The 21,563-nt window shown below is 39.4% G+C and overlaps 1 protein-coding gene across 1 annotated transcript in view; it reads right to left on the bottom strand.

Annotated features, from left to right (window-relative positions):
- Positions 1–3,750: 3,750 nt before the first annotated feature.
- The window catches only part of YY1 (YY1 transcription factor), a 28,305-nt gene continuing 10,492 nt past the window's right edge, over positions 3,751–21,563 (bottom strand). The window contains exons 2-5 of the mRNA XM_054828590.1: positions 21,283–21,445; positions 10,000–10,060; positions 7,426–7,584; positions 3,751–6,327 (exon numbers count right to left, since the gene is read on the bottom strand). Of these exons, the coding sequence (XP_054684565.1) occupies positions 6,145–6,327; positions 7,426–7,584; positions 10,000–10,060; positions 21,283–21,445 (566 nt within the window). The 3' untranslated portion in view covers positions 3,751–6,144. The remainder of the gene's footprint in view (positions 6,328–7,425; positions 7,585–9,999; positions 10,061–21,282; positions 21,446–21,563) is intronic.

The following is a 21,563-nucleotide window of genomic DNA, read 5'->3' as shown; positions in this document are numbered from 1 at the left end:
TAATGAAGCTTGACCTCATGGTCTGCACTGTTTGCTAAATATATCAAAATAAGAAGAACTGCTGCTAGACTAATTTGACTTGGTTAAACTAAAGTTGGTATGAAAGAAAATGAGTATTCTTCTTCTAGGACCTGATCAAATTGTCTTAAGATTTATCCTAGATCAGGTATACTCATGTGTTGCAATCAGCCAGGCCACGTACCTCCTTCCTTGTGCACTGATGTATTTTCACTTAAGGAAGAATCTACAACAGGTAATTTTCAAACAGGCTAACAATAAAGTTCAAGCTTTTAAACTGCAATTAAAGGAGGTAAAAATAACTCTCTTACATTTCCTCCAGGCAGATACCTCCTTCCCTGCCAGTTCATAGCTCAGAGACTGCACACTTGCATTTCACACTATGGAAAAAATAGAGATGAAATCCCTGTCCTGGTTTTGGCAGGTACAGAGTTAATTTTCTTCCCAGCAGCTGGTACAGTGCTGTGTTTTGGATTTAGGATGAGAATAATGTTGATAACACACTGATGTTTTCAGTTGTTGCCAAGCAGTCAAGGACTTTTCAGCTTCTCGTACAGCCCTGCCAAGGAGAAGGCAGGGGGTGCCCAAGAAGCTGGGAGGGGACACAGCCAGGACAGCTGCCCCAAACTGACCAAAGGGATATTCCATACCATATGACGTCATGCTCCGTACATAACTGTGGGGCTGGCCAGGAGGTGGCGCTCAGGAACTAGCTGAGCATCCATTGTGGGTGGTGAGAAACTGTGCTGTGTATCACTTGTTTTGAATATTCTATTATTATTATTATTATTCTCTTCCCTTTCTGTCCTATTAAACTGTCTTTATCTCAACCGAGTTCAGCAACACACTGAAAGAAAGTCAAATGGCGAGGCCCTAACTGCCCCAGGTGAGCTTAGACTGCTTAGGAAGCCACTGCAGGAGGGAAGCATTGCTATTTTGTATGTCTATCTGCTAACCAAAATAGGCACTTAAGAGTTGAAAGCACATTCATTAACGCTACATGTCATTAGATTTCCCGATTTCTTTGTAAAGATATTTGATATTAATATTGGATTTATGGATTCCCTAAAAATATATGATTCATATCACACTCAACAATTTTCAGTCTCTATTTTTATTGCCTTGCTGGTGCTTTTTATGAATGCACAGGTACGCTTGGGACTCTCAGAAATCAGCCCAGAGTTGTGCTTCCTACTCACCTGCACTATTGTGTGTGACACTTGCTCTTTGACACGGTCACGTTCCAAGTCTGTCAAGGCCAACTGAACACCACAGGACACCCTACGTGCTCTTGACCTCATAGGGGCACCCTGACACTTTGCTATTCTGTCTGCTGGCCACACTGTACAAACTGGTAACTCACTGCCAGCTCCTGGCAAACTACTATTTGAGTATCTGTACAGACTGAAATAAAGCATTGGCATAGATGCTACCTATTAGCCTGATTAGACAGAAATCACACTTACACCTACACCAGCACTTATAAAATATAAAAGCAGTGGCAAGAGAAGCATCCAGAAGTCCTGCAAGGACCCCACAGACTCTCCGTCCCTTTCCCTCCCTCCCAAAACTGACCAACATTCCTACAGAACTCCAGGTTTGCTCCAGAAGTTTCCAATTTACACAGGAACCTGGTGAGAGCAGCAGCTCACAAGAGGGATGTTATGTCCACACCTGAATACAGAAGGACTGGTATACAACCAGCACCTGGTCTTAAAGCTTTTTTCTGTTAGAAAAAAAACAAAAAAAACAAAAAAACCCCCAAAAACCCAGAAGACTTAAAAACCTGAATCTGGAGTTCATCTGAAGAACAGTTGCTGTAAGTGATTTTATTCACTTGCCTACTGCAAAATGGTTTTCTGCTACTTTAGGGGAAGTCAGAACCTGAAAAATTCACATTAACACTTGAACCGAATTTGATGTGCCTTTTCCAAAAGGAAATTCAATGTTCTCCAGACTACTTCCAGAGAAACGGACCGAAAAAAAAAATCTAAGCAAAACTGCCTCAATAATAGAGGGTGATTGTGAGTATACATAAACTTGCCTAAGCTGGTTTAATTTAGACAGAGAATGAAACCCAATAAGGGACCACTGATTAAATGACCTTATAAAATGAAGCCGGTAGCCATCCAGGCATTTAAGCATTGCCGTAAAGCCGTCTTCACACTACTAGCTTTTTGCAACTTGAAACTAGGTCAATTCATACATTCAAAACAAATACCGAGTCTCTCCCATTCTTTTGCCCTGGGACTGCCAAATTAGGCTGATAAACCTTTTCACTCTTCCCAAAGAAAGTGCTACATTTTAACTATGCCATTTACACAGCTATGAATAATTGTACTAGATCCAAGCGCAACTTTGATTTTTATTCCTGCCTGCAAAATTTACACCCAACATGCAGTTTTGACATCCACTGCAAATTCTGAAGTTTCTGAAGGACTTCTGATTTCTCCACAGCTTTGAGCAATACAGGAACATCAGTGTAGTCACTAAGAAGTCAAAGCTTAATGCTGACACAAACATTATTTACTTCTCTCACCTTCTCAAGCCACTGTAACAGAGACTTAAGAAAGGTGCTGTACAGGTAAAAAGCTCCAGTGTCATCATTACAGAACAACAGGATCAACTAATGCCAGTAACAGCTACCATTTGACTCATTAGACTTCCTACGCTGATTCATCTAGCAGCCCTGACAAAAACAGATTTTTCACCATTTCTTCAAAGCAGTAAGGAACCACATTATCAAGTGGAAACACCTTTTATTGCCCCTGCCATTCCTCTTCACGTAGCACTTTGAAGGGATTAGCTCTCTGCAAACATTCTGAAGCCTCAGTAATTCTGTCATTTCTGTTAACTATTGCTTCTTTGGCTTTTTACTTACTGTGGAATTAGCAGAGGGAAAGGATCTCCTCTGCCTTCAAAACTCTGTTACTGCTGGCAAGCTATGATGTTACAATGTGTTTAGTATTTGGCTTTCTTGATTGGCAATTTGTGACCGCTGCAGGAATGGGGGGGGGGGGGAAATGTCAGATTGCACCACCTCAATTCAACAGTGAACCTCTTCAAAAAGGGGATAACTAAAATCAAGTGCAAGTTCAGCTGAGGCCCTGGCAGAGAGGAAGGAATTCTCAGCTCCATTTCACTAAGAATTTAGTCACTTAGCATTTCAAATCTGTATCTGGGCTCCTCCTACCATCTTTTCAAGAAAAACAATCTCCAGAAGTCATAGGCATTTAAGTTCAGTTTCTCTGGTATTTAAACCTACTGCTACTGGCAGACCACAGACACAGCTAGAAAAGTCTATAGTCAATTCTACCTTTTAAAAATGGTCTGAGTCTGAAAGACACACAGCTACAGAATTTGTCTCCTTCCATTTCGACAGCAGGAGAACCAGACAAGGTAATATGAAACGTAAGATCAAATGAGCAGTAGAACTGGCATGATGAGTAAGCACTTACATTTTTTGCCAACTTTAAAGCCACTAGGTCTATCTCCCCCATCCCTCAGACTCTCCTCCCCTTACCTGAACTTGCTCACAAATTGGTGCATAACGCAGGAACTTGTCGAGAGCAGGCTGGCAATGGTGGTTTCAAAGTCAGCTCTGTTGCTATTCTCAGTCTGTAATTTCTTCACTGAAAATTCGTAAGAAAAACTCTGGAATCAACTAAGCATGATGTTTTAAGAACACGATGTGCCAATTATACTTTAAAAGCTTAAATAACTTAGAGAAGCTGCTCAATGCAAGTATTTATTCATACCCAATATGTAATTATGTAGTTACAAAGCAAGATCTTTCATGCTACCAAGTGTTGCTACTTACACTCAGGAGTGTATTGAATGCTACTGATTTGAGGCCTAGATGAAAAGTTTTCAGATCTCTCTCCTTAATCAGATGCAATATAACTAGGGGCAATACAAGTTTCAATTCCCAGTTAATCCTCAAATCAATATTTAACATAAATAATTTAATCTCAAACGTATGTTCAAGGATGAAGTACTGACACCACCAAAGAATCTCTTTACCTTGCAATTCAATAAAACGGGTACCACTTTATGACACAGGAAAACAAACTTCTGCACAAGCCTAACACCATCATATATACTGTTCAAGAAAAAATGTAAGGTCAATTAGAACTAGACTGAACTGATTTTATTTCCTTCAAAAAGAATAGACACTAATTTAACTGTATACAGAATTTAATTTAACTATAACTATACAAGTTTCAGTATATTGTCCTGTTCAAGAACTGCTTATATAAAAAAAAAAAAATACTGCCAAAATTCTAATGCATACTTTACAATTAAATGTTCCATCTTTCCTTCTACCCCTAATAACTAGAGCTGAGTGTTCAGATTAACTTATGTACGGATGAAAATTCCCTTGGCCTTACATGTAGTTTCGTTATTACCCATGTTTTTTCCACTACCACCAAAACTAGACTCAAAGTAAGTTTTACAGTATTAGCCATGAAAAATTTTGCAAACTTTGTAAGAACAGAATTCAGAAGATTAACAACAGTGTTTACTATAATAAAATGTCACATCCCTCTAAAAAATAATACTTATGCATTTCTGTGCATATTCTTATGTTTATTAATCTGTCACATTTTATGATAGTATCTGCAAATTTCTCACTTTGAACAAATGAGTAGTATCTACTTTTAGTTAGACCATCAAAACTCCATCAAGTTCTCTGAGAACTCTGAGTTCCTGTTTTGAAGTAAAAGGTGTCCAACGAGGTTCCAAGAATTTTCGTCATTATAACTCAGTCAAAAAAGGTAGCCAAAAGACAATTTTCTTTTTTTTCTGGTACGACCACTCAAACCCTACCGTTTCCCCACTTTCAATTGTTATTGCATTTATGCCTCCAAGACTCCTTATCTTGACTAAACAATGGTGCCCATTTAGCTATTTACTATACTGTTGGTTACCTCCTTGCTGTCCAGGCACAGTGAAAACTTCTCACTACACTGCCAAGTCTCCAAATCCACAGTTCCAGTTAATGGAAGTCTAGGTCACTCAAAAACAGAATTACTGTCACCAATTCTGTTTAGGTATACCACCTGATGTGGCATGATGTAATTTCATCACAAATCATTGTAATTGAATGCAAAGTAAAGGAAACTTGAGTTTATTTAGCTTCCAATTTCTGGGAGGTCAAGAGGAACTAGGACTGCTCTGGACAACAGAAGAAAATAGACTGTGCTTACAGATCATTTTCTGCCATATTCTTTCTTTAGGACCACTGTTTTATTGTTGCCCTTTCTATTACACGGGATGTACATATTATCAGGTGTTAATAAAAGGTCAGTGCCTGTACAATACATTCTACAACTGAGCACCACTTTCCGTAACTGAACAGGCAAAGAAATTACACTGAACATCAGCATCTGGCAGTATTTCTCCAAAAAAAGTGACTAAAATGGGTTTAAATTGATTAACACTATTAAATCACATCTAATATTTGATACTACATGATTTCATTACAGCTATACGATACAATTATACAAAATGTGTTAACATCAAAGAATACAACCAAAATTAAGATAGCAAACAAAACCTATATAACTTTTTTCTTTACAGGAAAATACTTTTGAAGTATGCATGTAACTGCCCATTCTTTTAAAGAAAATCTACCGCAAGCAAAGTTATCAACCTCCAGAAAAATCACACATAGCATTACTACGCATATCCCCAAAAAGTGTACAATATGCACACTTGGAAAATACAAAATTAAAAAAATTGTAAGCAACAGGTGAGCTTCATATTTATAAGAATGTGAAAAGAAGTCCAATTTTAGCACTGTTGTATAAAGAATTGTCTTTTTTTGATGCAAGTTCATGAACTGACCCCTCCAGTTGGGGCCACACTTTACAAAACACCGTGTTCTTGAAACGGGATTACAGAGCAAGGTAGAGCATCTTAGCAACGTCACCTTAAAGTTTTTTTTGCAGGTTTTTTTTTTTTTGCTTTTTATTTACTACTTATCAAAACACGTCCTTTAGGTTTGTAGGGTTCTTTTTTTAAAATTCTTTCCTAGAAACAATATACAAAGGGGAGGCATATTTATTTCCAATTCATACTCCTGTAAGATGCTTTGAGTTCAAGAACTTTCTCCTCCAACTTTCACTGGTTGTTTTTGGCCTTAGCGTGTGTTAAGATGTGAGATTTCAGGTTAGTTGATTGCGCAAATTTCTTATTGCAGCCGTCAAACGGGCAAACATAGGGCCTGTCGCCAGTATGAATTCGCACATGTGTGCGTAAATTGAAGTCCAGTGAAAAACGCTTTCCACATCCTTCAAACGTACACTGTTGGAAGGAAAAGACATACTCCATTAGCTAACAAAACAGTACTCATTTCAATCATTGATTAGAACAATATTCTTCTTTAAATCACTGGACTGCACAAACGTGAAGCTAGATACTGAAGATTATTATAGGTGAAGCTGTGGGCATCACTTGTAAACTGCATTAAAAAATACAAGGAATACTTCAGGTTGTTTTACCGCAGTAGTATATCTATTTTCAAAGACAAAAAACTAAAAACACCTTCTCTGCATCTGAAACAGTATTTTGCTATGCTGTACTAGAAAAGAGAAACAGTGATTCACATCAGAATTTCCCCCTTTCAGAGATAATTTGCAAAGATTTGCTTATTTTACCAGCCTTACTTTTAAGATGGGCTTGGAATACAAAGGGCAGCATGTTTGGTGGTAAATACTTACATTTACCACACAGCAGATCCAGCATACACAGCTGAGTGGATGCCTGAGGACTGCAAATCAAGTTTCTGAAATAATTAATTTAAAAAAAAATTCAACAAAAAATACATATCTTAAACGTGTACTGGAGAACACAGATGTGCTCAACACCACGAATACCTGTAAAGATCTGTAAGGAGTATCATAGGAAGTAGGCAGGGGACCTCTGGTGGCAAAAGCTCACGTGACTTGATATGAACAGATTCAGTGATTACTATAATTTTGCTGAAAACTGATTAACACCCGCTACTGAAAACTAGGATCATGAGTCAACTGAGCAAACAGCCCAAGTCTCGGTTGTCCACAAGTGCCAAGTTGAGAAGATGATGAGGAGAAAGACATTTTCCTCATTCAGTAGCAATTGCAGACTTCATTTTTTGAAGTGGGTAACTTTACATCATATTTTGGGAGGTATCTCGCCAGGTACATACAATTTGCTAATTTCTAACAAAAGCCCATGGGAATAGTTCAATGATAGCCTAAGTATCTTAAGGAGATTTCCAGTTTTTAAGGTGATCATTCAGTGCCTCAGCTGATTTTAGAAAAAACATAGTATCCCTGAACACATATGGAAGCAAGGTTACAGCTACAGTCTACACATGTTTACCAAATAAATTGTGGTACTTAGTCTGGAGATTAACAATACCTGAAAGGGTTTCTCTCCGGTATGAACTAGCTGATGTCGCTTTAGTTTTGAGCTCTCCACAAAGGCCTTGCCACATTCTGCACATACATGTACTCGAGGGCCATGGGTGTGCAGATGCTTCCTCATGGCAGAGTTGTCCCTGAACATCTTTGTGCAGCCCTTAAAAAAGAACAGTGAAACTCTATTAGTAGATAAGCTAGTTCTGATTAAGAAGGTTTTATCTGCTACGATACAAGCATTTAAAATATTTTCATACCCTGAATACTTTCGTAAAAGTTGGCCCTGAAAAGTAGACCCTTTACATTTATTTTAAAAAAGCAATACCAAGAAAATGAATCATTTGAAAAGCTCAAAAAATCCCACAACAACCCAGTCCCAAACAAAAAAAAACCACCCAAACCCTCACCTCGCTTAGTATTATGAACTATTTGCAGCAAATGAGTAATAGGACAGTCTCATGGAGAAGATGCAGCTCTAACAGAAGCAAATGAATAAACTAAACAAAAGCACTTACACTTTCAGGGGAAAAAAACCAGACAACAGAATGATAGTTCATGGATACCTACAGTATATCCTTCAATGTGCTATATTCTGAGTACTACAATGTACAATATAGTCTCTAATAGACCACAGATTATTCTCTAGTACCAAGTTGTACGTGCACCATTCCACTTCTCAACATTCTGACCTCTTCCTTCTCCGTCCTTCTCAATCCTGAGAAGAAATGGAGCAAAAGGGTTTCCAGCACGTAACAGCTTACAGAAACTACCTCGTCCAAACTGGCAGCAGCAGATTGATCGCTACTACCTTGAGATATAAAGAGGTTGACACTGCTTCTACAGTTTAAACCTACAAAGTGATATTGGGCAACTGAATTAGGTAGGAGAATCTCTGAGTTAGTGCCAACTCAACCTAAAAGCAAAAGATACTCACGTTAACTCAAGTGAAGCATCAGAAGTCTTAATCTGGGGTCCATGCTGCATCGACACAGGAATACTACTTTTGATTCCAGAGCACACTTAAGTCAGCAGTGACCTGGGGCTCTCTTTACCTAATCTTTCTATACCTTTTTTCACCTTTTTGAGACAATCAATGGACTTCTATCATATGTTTTATAAATGTCTTCCTCAAGGTTCAAAATCCCTTATAAAATTCTATTAACAACTGTAAATTCTACCTGTACTCCAAGTGATGCTGTTTAAACTTTCATAAAACTAGTCTACCAACATCACTGTGTTAGGAGGCATAAAATTCGACAACGGAACCTAAAGGAACATTCAGTTGCTAATCTTAAACCCTGCAGGCTTCCTCTTTGGAAATTTTTCTTTTGTTTTCAAAACTAATACCACATTTAAATATGCCTTATTTCTTAAAAAAAGGGGGAAATGCCACTTTCAGGAAGAGTTCTCTCTTCAGGCACTAGAATTTCTTTGGCAAATTTAAGGAGTGTTGTGCCACCATTCACTTCACGTAACAGAATTGGATGGGGCAAAGCAGCACCAAAATAAACATACCATCAACTTTTTTTTTTTTGCACTGATTTCAAAGCCCCTGCTTGCCTCTTAGAGGATCAGTTACATCTTCTACAGTATTTTTCTTGTTTAAACTGAAGTAATGAACACACAAAGCCTAGAAACACTAGAAGAGAGAAAATGGAAGGATAGAATATTCTTTTTTTCCCCTGTTCAGATGAAGTTGTGGCTATGAAAAAGTAAATCAAAGAAATGAAGGCAGCATTCCTCAGAATTGTAAGGAGTAACTGTTCCTGTATCTCCATATACTATACTATAATAAAAACATGACACTTGTAGAATGCGAAGAACTGGAAATCAATATAAGCACGACGAGGAATCCAGCAAATTCCTTAGACTATGGCTGTCAGAAAAAAGCCGTCTATTCGTGCTCTCTAATGTGTTCTATTAGCTATCTGCCCTGATTATTTGCTTAGGCTCACACTTATCTAGACCAGAAGTCAGCAAGATTGTATTTGTCTTTTTTCACTACAGACTAAGTCAGCTAAGAGAAGCTCTACAAAAGCTGGATAATGCAGTAAAGCTTGATGCTACCAATCTAGGTGACTGGCAACATTTACTCAAGACACATGCACCTTCCAGCTGTGTGGAATGTAATTCAAAGTCTTCCAATAATGCCAACTTTGGCATCTGCACCATAAATTGCTGATTCCTGATCTAGACTCCAAATTTGTCATAGTTTCCAAGCAGAGGATATATAGATCTTAGGAACGTACTTTGAACAGCTTTCAGAACATTCTTTCAAGTATGTATTCTTGGGTGGCAGGAAATCACAACAGTAAAACCAGCATGTTAGGGACTGTGCATCATGGTTACCAGAAGATTAGGGATGCACTAACCTTAAGACAAGGAATGGGAATAATATATTATTCAGTGAAAGGTTTTTAAGGAAGCTTCTAAAGAATGATAACTAAAATACAGTTAGCTGAGTGTAGTCTATTAACAGTAAGGTATTTTAGTTATTCATTCTCAAGAGAAAACATCAATACAAAATTCTGGTCTACAAATTACTACCTACTCAGAAGCTGAGCACTTCACTTACTTTGTGAGGACAAGCTATCGTTCGTGGAGCATCATCTTCTTTAATTTTTCTTGGTTTCATTCTTAAAGATAAAAAAAAAAACACCAAACAACACATTACTACAAAAACATTAGTAGACAGCTCTTCTCCTGTAACTGCCTATATAATGCACACATTTCTTCAATAGTATTACATGCATCAGTAGTACTCAGTTTAATATTTTCAAAACTTTATTAATAATATTAACAGTATAATTTGGCATTTGGAAAGTTCAGCTTTTCCAGAAAGACCTCTGAAATACAGAATAAAACATTTAATACTACCTGCCTAGTCCTTTGAATATGTGGAAATAGAGGGGTCTTTTTTTCTGACATACTAATTGTAATCAGGAGGTTTATGTTTGAAAACTCTGTTTTTGTTGTGCCAGTACCCACATGGCCTATGTATCTTCACTTCCTCTCCATCCCTGCACCAGGCATGAAGGACAGAGTAGCCTCAATCACTCTTCAGTATTTTCACCACAAGGGTTCAGAAGAAAACTCTGCAGAAGCAGGAAAGGCAGGCAAGTTGTGGAATCACAGACAATGTAGACATCTGTTATAGCCACCGAAACTGCAATTATTCTTACTTTAAGCTACCCTTCATATGGATTACACTCTTGGCAACTGACAAGCAATTATCTATTTACTTACGATCGCTGATAGTGATCTTCACCACTACTTTATGGGCACCATTAGTCTCCATTGTCTACATAAGGAGCACAGTAAACTATTGCTTGCATGTGTTAGGTGTTTCAAATACAGTAAGAGTCCCTGTAGACAACACTAGAACTGTCGTGTTGTAACCGCCACCTGTCTCAATCATAGAATGGTTTGGGTTGGAAAGGACCTTAAAGATCATCTAGTTCCAACCCCCCTTGCCATGGGCAGGGACACCCTCCACCAGACCAGGTTGCCCAAAGCCCCATCCAACCTGGCCTTGAACACTTCCAGGGATGAGGCATCCACAGCTTCTCTGGGCAACCTGTTCCAGTGCCTCACCACCCTCACAGTAAAGAATTTCTTCCTACTATCTAATCTAAATCAACCCTCCTTCAGCTTAAGGCCATTATCCCTTGTCCTATCACTACATGCCCTTGTAAACAGTCCCTCTCCAGATTTCTTGTAGACTCCTTTGAGGTACTGGGAGGCTACTATAAAGGTCTCCCCGGAGCCTTCTCTTCTCCAGGCTGAACAATCCCAACTCACTCAGGCTGTCTTTACAGAGAGGTGATCATCTTTGTGGCCTTCTCCTCTGGACTTGTTCCAACAGCTCCATGTCCTTCTTATGTTGGAGACCCAAGAGCTGAACACAGTCCTACAGGAGGAGTCTCACAAGAGTGGAGTCACCTCCCTCAACCTGCTGGTCATGCCTCTTTTGATGCAGCCCAGGACACGGTTGGCTTTCTAGGCTGCAAGCACGTGTTGCCAGCTCACATTGAGCTTCTCATTAACCAATGTCCCCAAGTCCTTCTGCTCAGGGCTGCTCTCAATCCCTTCTCCACCCAGCCTGTAGTTGTGCTTGGCATTGCCCCGACTCCTATGCAGGACCTTGCACTTGGCTTTGTTGAACTTCATGAGGTTCACAGGGGCCCACCTCTCAAGTCTGCCAAAGTCCCTCTGGATGGCATCCCCTCCCCGCAGTGTGTCGACCGCACCACACAGCTTGGTGTTGTCAGCAAACTTGCTGAGGGTGTGCACTCAATCCCACTGTCCATGTTGCTGACAAAGATGTTAAACAGTGCCACTCCCAATACTAACCCCTGAAGAACACTACTCGTCACCGGTTTCCACTTGGACATCGAGCTGTTGACTGCAACTCTTTGAGTGCAACCATCCAGCCAAATCCTTATCCACCAAGTGGTCCATCTGTCAAATCCATCTCTCTCCAATTTAGAGACAAGGATGTCATGCAGGAAAGTGTCAAATGTTTTGCACAAATCCAGGTAGATGACATCAGATGAACGTCAGAGAAGAGTCAGCTTGTGGACACTATTCTGGGGAAGTGCACTACCCTTTTACCTATCTTTATTTCTCAAACCCGTAGTGCTGTCTTCAAAAAGATCAAAAAGAAATGGCCTATTTCCACTTTATGGTGGAGGTAGATAGATGTAAATAAATGCACCTCATACAGTTGGAGATTCACTCAGATAAGTAATGAGACTTTGCATGTTCCAAAACCTTGCTGTAGAAGAGGAGCTAGTCTGTTTATGTGAATTCCTGAATGACTTTTCCTGGTAATACAGTACAAGATAGTTCTGTATGACAAGGTACATATCATATCTGTAAGTTAAACAAAAGGTTTTCTGGTGTACTCTCCCATCTCAATTATACAGATATGAGTGGCTTGAATTTAACAAAATAATTCAAGTTATCAGAATCACTGCTTTTAACATTAAGAAGGAAAGAAGTCTGTTGCTATCCTAGACAGTTTTAATACCCGTAAGTTCAGTTCCTGGAAACAAATACTGAAGAACAAGGTTGGGGCAAGATATTTCCAAGTAGTCCATACATGTATTTTTTTTACATGCGTTTTTAATAATTGATCTGAGACTGGCTAAACAGCAACTTCTAAACATTCAAAATAATTCCCAAAAGCTGTAGGAAAAATAAGCTAAACCCCTCCAATTTGACCACATAAGCATTTGTTTCTTCGCAGGCAGGGTCTGGTCTTCTTTGGCACTGTCGCATTCCTATGCACATGGCTGAAAGCTGCTATTTCACCTGCCTCCTTCATGTGGACAGATGAGAGAGGACAGCAATGGAAGGCCTTGTGAGGCTGAATTAAGGCAAGAGCAGCTAAAAACCTCCCTGAGAAGTCCTGAAGACTGGATCCAGGAAAATCTCCTTAGAACTGCCAGTGGAGTCATATGTGATGGAGAAGTCTGCTATGGCTCTATGGGCTATCACTTGTCCCTCAAACAATCTGACTCTGCTCAGTATTACGGATGTAGCACAGTTCAGGTGATCATGTAGGAACTAAAGCACTTGACACAGATACAACATTAAAACTCAAGCATTTAGTGGCTGCATTTGTTCTTTTCTCTAAGTGGATGCTTAGGAAACTCCTGTTAGCTCAGCATCTCCAGACTACACTGAATATGTACAGTGCTAACTGAAGAACACTGCAGTCTCCTCCAGGGTTAAAAATACAGATGTGATAAACCCAAGGAAACTGGGGAGTATCATATCCAACAATCCTCTCATTCACAGATACCAACACTCCTAGAAGACAGATGTGAGATATTTGTGTTGACAAAGCTCCTCTTGCACCAGCACCATCGCCAGCAGCATACCTAAACATTTCATAACTTTAAGGGCAGAAACATCCTGAACACAGAGAACTGTATCTATTCCTGTAGACTAGCCTCTTTATTATCTTAACCTTCCTGATAACTAAAAGAGGGTAGATTTAGATTAGATATTAGGAAGAAATTCCTTACTGTGAGGGTAGTGAAGCACTTGATCAGGTTGCCCAGAGAGGTTGTGGAGGCCTCATCCCTGGAAGTAATTAAGGCCAGGTTGGATGGGGCTTTGGGCAACCTGGTCTGGTGGAGGGTGTCCCTGCCCATGGCAGGGGGGTTGGAACTAGATGATCTTTGAGGTCCCTTCCAACCCAAACCATTCTATGATAACTTTTCTTTTTCCAAGATTACAGACCAACTTAGATGACCTTATTGATTAGATTTAATTTATATCATCCAATTGGAATAGAGGAAGATTGTGCCGTGTTTCATTTACACAGCCTCTTTGATTAAGTATTAAATACCTAAATCCAAACAATAGATTGGGATTAACTGACTGACTACACTCTCCAGTGAGGTTCTAGACTGATAGCACTACCCTTCACATGGGATTCTTTTTATTATGTCTCTATGATTTTTATAAAAGGAAAAGGCACAGACATGAGCACCTGTCATGCCAAAATGGACACACAGAAGAACGCTTTGACAAGACGGAACATGAGAGAACATACGCCCTCAGGGGACAAAGCTGGTGCCCAAAACATCTCCTTTACTCCTAACTCTACCATCTTGTTAAATGTTGGCTGAGCCATTTCCCCAGCTCCCAAAAAAAAACAAAGCAAAAAACCTCCTAGGCCCAAGATCTGTGTCCATGACATCATCAGAATGAGTAAACCCACTTGTTCTGAAGTCTTAATTGACCACCTATAAAAGGCAGAGACTAGACAGAAAAGGAATTACTACAAGAGAGATGGTAAATACCTTTGTGGGCAGTGCCTGCATTTTTTACACTTGGCATAAGATCCCATTGATTGTCATAGCTTGTGTTTTGCCTCTAGTAGTAAGGCGATCTTTGAGAAAGAAATGCTGCAACAGTGTCATCTGTAACAGGCTGCTGAAATAGAGTGAGAGGGAAAACACCCTGGCCAGTGTAGTTAGGAAGCTTCTAGATCAGTGTAGTCAAGAAGCTTGAGGAACAAATCGCAGCTGAACTACATGGTCAGACATGGGGCAGTCTGGAGCTTCAACATACACCTTACATTTCTCAGTTGGGTGTCTGAGCAGGCATGTAACATTATGAATGTCCATTCTGAAATAAGCTGACTTTAATTTTCAAGCTTTGTTTCTAAAGTGAGGAGTATCGGCCCAGCAGTATACTCGAACATAAAGACATTTAGTCCCCATTGACTACAGAATGACAATGAAGTTTAGCTAATAAAGGGGCAGATTTAAAATCTTTTAATTTCTCCTGGAAGTATGGGAAGTGGGCAACTCAAGCTTACAATGCAGAACAAGATTGTGTATAAGCACAGGGTTCCACAGGCAACCACAAGCTACCCAACCAAGCAGAAGTAGATCCTTCAACAGGAAGAGACAGCAAACAGTGCTCAGGTTGTATGTCAGTGCCACAGGCAGTAAGAAGCTGCTGGGCCCTTCGTACACTTGGATTAAAGGCATGAGGGCACGTACGCCATGGGCACAGCTATGACAGATCATTTGGTCAAAAGCATCATCTTGCTCACAAGGCTGTGGAATCCATATGGACAATCGCTCAAAGAAGAATTTAAAGACTTATATATTCAAATGTATTAGAAAAAAGATTTTGGTCTTACTTCAAAATTAACTTTCTGCAAAAGGAGACCAGACTAGAACCTGGGCTGTTGATCTTAATTACACTGTTGCAGGTAGCTCTTGCTGGTGGTTAGACTTTTGGCTCCCACCCAGTAGAGCATCTCCACCAGCTTCGTCCAAGTTTTCTTAGCCTGGAACATTAATCGAAAACAGAACTCTAACACATACCACTATTTAAAACAATTACAGACACGTTAATATCTGGGTGGAACTTCTGAAACAGTTGCCTTTGCAGAAAGTCAATTTACATGTCAAGACCAGAATTTTCATTTCTGCAGTGAGTTTATATGGGCCATGCCTATAGTAGCAACTGCAGGCTAGCTAACTGCGAAAAACTATCAAGTGTACCTTTTGGATCAAGGCACTGGGACACTGTGATTAAAGGCTAAGTCCGTTAACTTGTATTGAGGGGGGTGCAGGGAGGGAATGGGGGACAGTAGAGGGAACAGGAAGGTGTGCAACCCAATAGCTTCACAGAATGAGATCCATAAAAGCACACTCTCTTATCCATGCATAAAAAAGATCGAGTGAAATCACAGGTAAGAAACCACTCAGCTCCTCAAAATAAAGCAAGCAACTCTGTCACTGTGCAATATCACAAAATAACAGCTAACTACCTCTTTTTATCTACCCAGCTGAACTAAAAAGAACTGTACCTTGACAGAACCAATTCCCACCCCAAACCTCTGTCAATCTCCACAACCTATTATCTTGTAGATAGATCCAATTCTAAAAGTTAGCCACAGAAACAGTATTAAGGCTAGGAATAAAGGAAATCCTTAAGTCAAAAAAACATGAACAGAATTGAATTTCCCCCTTGTTCAGTCATCTCCCTTTTTTGCCTCTTTTGAACTTTGGGTTCTCACATCCTTTCTTCTCCCTCTATACATAAACCTAACCTAAACAGAATCACTGTCTCTCAGGCAACTCCTTTGACACATCCTAGAGGTCTCTGATGACCAGCAATCAGTCACCTGTGCTGATGACCACACTCCTAAGAATAGTTAGAAGAGAAGGAAATTATTCTCTATCAGTTGTGTCACTGCCACTTCTGATCTGTTCCATCAAGCTCTGCCATTCCCCTTGTACTGCCACGCTGAGGCAGAAATAACGTTAGTGTCATGGCCCTACACGGCCACAAGAATTCCTCTGTGCTGAAGAACTCCTGAAACTAGCTAGACCGGCTTTTGGATAAATAGACAAAAGGGGAGTGGTGCAAGGTGTCCTAGGAACTTATCTACAATCAAAGAGCCCACAGCCAGTGTCTTACCATGCTTCGGTCACAGTTAGGTAGGAAAATGTCATTAAAAGTTCTCTTTCCCTCCAAGATTCTGGCAAAAATAATTATTAGTTTTGTTCCAGTTATGAAGAATATCATATGTGGAAACAGAGTAACTTTTGCAGTGTGGTACAGAGCAAGAGATTTTCCCTCCCACAGAACAGTACTTTGGGTAAAGCAATTATCAGTTTACTGCCCTTTAAGCTTCTCTGTAACGAGAACCAAACCAGTACAAAAGCGTACACCTCATAAAGGGGCCTAAGTCATAAATCTAGATGACCACAATGGAATGCTTTGTCACTTTTAAGAAGGGTGTCCGATTTCAAACTCTAATGCTGTTTCCTCTCCTTTGTTTCCTATCCATTTTGGAAAGTGGATAGAAAGGAATGGCAGTCTTCACAATGGCTCTCCTTCAGAAAAGGTACTAAGAAGAGCAAAAGATAAAGCCACAGAGAGTAAAGTTTTTACCACTAGGACCCATTACCATGCCCATTCCCCAGCTACAGCATTGTCGCCTCTTATTTCTTCATTTTACCAGTGTCTGTATTCTGCTATCTTTAGCCAGTTCAGTCATGTCTCTGTCTGGAGGGTGAGAGGGAGACAGATTTGGGGATATCCTTTTTAGTGGCTTTGTTTGAGAGAAATTTGCCATATGCACCAAGTAGAAATATGTCTGCTACTTCCCAAAGCTTTTATTACCAAGCAGTTATGACTTTTTTGCAGCTAACTACAGAATTATTTGTAATCAATTTAGACTTGTATGAAATATTTTATTTCACTTCAAGGGATTTCCGGTGTCCGAGGTCAAAGGTATCAATGGGAACATGGTAATGTATTAGGTTGGATTTCTTTCTTAGCAGATCATTCACAACTAATGTTTCCACATTCTGATATGATTGCCTAAGAGAAATCCACATTTCTTTCCTCTTTTTTATTCCATTTTTAAAGTGTACTAGAGAAAATGCATAAGTCCTACAATAGAATGAAATCATTTGTAAAAGGCAATAAATTGCCCAACCAGGTATAATTTATGGTCATTTATCTATGCATTGCTGAACATGTCTTAATGTTCTGACACAGCTTGTTTATTCACAGTGTTTTCAATAGTTTTAGAATGTATAAAAGCCTTTCCAGGAATAGCTATAACAGTTCCAGTTAAAGGATCCGGATTCCTGCCACATGACTCAAAGACAAATGCACTAAAAAAAGCAGCAAAAGAAAATTGTATCACACGAGACAGTGTAACTGCTCACTCTGCTAGTGCCACCTAGCTGCTGAGCAGCAGTGGTGGCCATTGCAGATGCTGAATTACTAAAAAGTTTTATTTTTTTTTTTTTTTTAAAAGACTGCAGAGCCACAGAGGACTTCAAACATCAAGTCCACCCCTGCCTTGCCTCTCACTAACCAGACCACGATCAGAATTCCAGAACCTTGCCTGAGATCTGTTATCACTAGAATTCAAGCTTTGCCCATTTAAACTTAACATCAGAACTTTGCTCCTAAGAATTGATGCAAATGTCTGGGTCAATTTATGCTTAATCAAAATAAGCTGAATGGTTATAAACAATGAATCTAGCCTGGTTTTGAGTAGCTAATTTCTACAAATGGATAGTGAGATTCTTCCAACCACCTTAATGAAAACAGGAAAGCAACCCAAAATAACTTGCTCTCAACTGCACAAAATACACTTAACATACAATTTCACTAACCAGTTTATGCTTCCTTGTATGTGGACTGTGCACAATTCTTTTTTCAAGTCATCAAAATACAAATTTGTTACTCAAAACCTTAGGCAGAGCACATGAAGCTACTTAGTAAGTTTAAAAGTAACAGTTTCAACTTCAGGTGCTGCTCAACAGTTTCAGACTACCACTACTGAGAATTTCAAAATTCTGGATTGTAAAGCAACCAGCAATGCTTGAAACTTTCAGAGAACTTTACACTAAATAAACATATTCTTTTAGCATGAACAACTGTATCCCTAAAACCTCCAAACCCAATTCCAGTACATGTAAACTCGGGTTCTTCTTCCAGCTTACCATGCAAGGTTTCTAGTGGTACTGCACACAGCAATCTAGATCAACAAGACAACTGATCAGCATAAAAAATAGGTTTGTAGATATCAGTGCTTGAATTCATGTTATTAGCTAAAAGGACTCCCTTCAACATGCTTCACTGCAAGAGGACCAAGACCTTAACAAGCAATATTCCAATTTTAATACACCCATGTTCTTCAGCCTCAGCTATACACAATCATTTAAGATCTAACATACAACTAATGCAGTTATCTTTTTCATTTTTCTTTTTTTTTTTTTAAGGTAAAAGTTTGACAAGTCATCAACTCTGACCCAGAAATAAAAAAACCTTTCTTAAAACAGAAGATGCTTGAAGTTTTCGCATATCTACAGTTAAGCTATCAGAACATTTCTTACAATTTTTCGTAAGTTTTGGGCAACTTAGGGATATTGCTAAAGGTGATGTCCCCCCAAGTTGCTTACTCTAACATCATATATTTGTCTTATGACTGAAGTGGATTACATTTTATCTGCTGTACAGAAATATATTAATAGAAAAGAGACTGTAGACATAGAACTTAATCTTTCCATCATCTGCTACAAATTCTAGCTTTAGAACTTCCTAGAACATTCTACTATGAGTTACAAAAAGTGGTAATTTTAAATTACTGCCAGCTGCCACTATTTTCTCAACAGAAAACTAACTAAAACCCAAAGATGCAGTACACTTTACAATATTAACAAATATGCAGACAGATCTGATAGAAGCAATCTGGTCATTTCAGGAAGCCCAAATCCTGTCAACCATTTCAAGCATTCAAACCAATCTGGAGAAAAATATTCAGTATTTGCATTGAGAATACCCTATGAGAAACTATTTAAACTTCCTAGCAAAAGTACTTAGATGTTTAATAGAACCAAAGGTTTCAGCATGTTTTAAAATAACTGAGAATACCATTCTCAGCACATGATGAGCAGAGATGTGTAAGTAACATTTTAGAATTAGAATGCTATGTACACTCAGGGCATTACTTAAACATTTGCTTTCACAAAAAATTGCATTAACCTTTCAGCAGGTCTCAGAGGAAAACACAATCATTTTGATCAACCATAGTAAACCAAGTAACAACAGTATCAATAGCTGGAACCACCCACCACTTTAGACAAAACCCCGTTTTCAGTTGTTCATGATGTGTTCTTACACATCTCCAGATCAAATAGCCTGAAGCAGAGAGCAAGCCCTGAAAAACTATTTTACTAGAAGCCTTCAAAATGCACAGTCCAACAGCTTTACTGAAAATAATCGTGGGACAAGGCTGTGCTGGCAATCCTCTGGTACAAACACACTGAAGAGTAACAGAACTAGCTTGTAAAAAGCAGCAAGATCAAAGAGGTGAAACAAGAGTAGATGCACACACTGGATACCAAGATACACCGAACCACGCTGCCACACCAGAACTTGTCTCAACAGTCCCTGCCACCTAGCAACTAGCTGAAAACCCCGGGGTGGGGAAGCCTATCTCTCCCTCTACTAGCTGACTCAGGAAGTAAAAGTAACAACATCTGATCATCCACCTTGCTCTGAGTATCAGAATTGTGCACCAGAGCTCTGAAAAATACCCAGCTGGTAACAAAATGAAAATGAGTGTAGCTTCATACATAAGTTTTGTTTTCAACATGGGAAAAACTGATGATAGCAGCCACAGAAAGCTAACAGTTGCGCTCAAATATTTGGAGACACCAGCACTAACACTGCCCATACAGTGACTGAAGGAGCATGCCTTTCATAGTTACAAGCACATGCCCACAAAGAAGGGGGCCAAGTAAATGCTGCAAAGGCAACCCTTAAGTCACAGCTTCCAGGTGCCAAAGCAGACTTCTCTGGTGACCTCACGGTTGCCCTCTGGTGGCCACCGGCTGCCTCGAGCACTCGGTACCAGAGCCAGGGGCTTGCGGGGGCAGGGGGGGGAAGAGACACATGACACTTCCAGCACTCCGTCCTAGAACAGAGCTTCCGTCACTTCACCTCCATCTGAAAGTAAAAGTCACCTTGTAGAATCATAGAATTGTTTAGGTTGGAAAAGACCTTTAAGATCATAAGGTCCAACAGTTAACCTAACACTGTCAAGTCCACCACCAAACCATGCCCCCAAGCAGCACACCTACCCGTCTTTTAAATACCTCAAAGGATGGCAACTCAACCACAACCCTGGGCAGCCTGTTCCAATGCTTGACAACCCTCTCAGTGAATTTTTTTCTAATGTCCAGTCGGAACTTGTAACTCAGGTCAATGTATTGATATGTAAATGAGTGACAATTCTGATTCACTAGAGGAAAATCCAAGCAGTATAGTTACTAATTGTGAAACTGCAATTATCAGTGGCACTTGAAAGTGCAAGACACATGGCTCCATTAAAGAGAAGTTTAAGACCTAGAGTTTAAGAAGTAAGAAGCAGGTGAAAAAGAACAGTAAGTGGCTTTACAAACTAAATATTGTAGCCTAGCTTTCTTGTACTGAACCTGAATTGCAGCATTTCACTTGTCAGATCCTTTGGTGCTCAAGAATCTAAGACTATTCACATGAAAGATACATTCTGTCACATCAAAGACACAGTCTATCCGTGTATTTAGGTCTTGTCTTACCCAAGAAGAACCAAAGACCAGAAGTCATTGAAGAAGTCACTGCTGAATATAAAATCCAGTTATTTTAACATGGTATCAGCTACTCTGCTCTGAATTAAGTCCCTCGTTTCAGAAGGCAATTAAATGAAATAATAAGCCATAATAAATCTACTATTTATTTTGCCTAACAGTTTCATAATTAAACCAGTGAAAAGAAAACTGTTTCATTTTAAAGATCCTTTCTTCCTACTTACCTAGCAAATTCAGCCAGTTGTTTGGGGTCTGAGAGGTCAATGCCAGGTATTCCACCAGGAGGAAGTTTCTTCCCTGTCATATACTCTGAGTAATCAGGAGGAGAATTCTCTCCAATGATCTGCTCTTCCACCACTGTTTCATGGTCAATATCTTTTTTATCATCTGAAATACATAAAACACTGAATTTAATACATGCTAAAGATCAAAACAGCATGTGAGCTATTAGGCTGCATCTCAATACAAATTCACTATTGCTGCACACTTAGAATAATACACTGCA

The sequence above is a fragment of the Grus americana genome, chromosome 5, assembly GCF_028858705.1.
Source record: "Grus americana isolate bGruAme1 chromosome 5, bGruAme1.mat, whole genome shotgun sequence".
Classification (NCBI taxonomy): domain Eukaryota; kingdom Metazoa; phylum Chordata; class Aves; order Gruiformes; family Gruidae; genus Grus; species Grus americana.
Note: the sequence above shows the minus strand (reverse complement) of the source record. Positions and strands in the feature narration are given on the sequence as shown.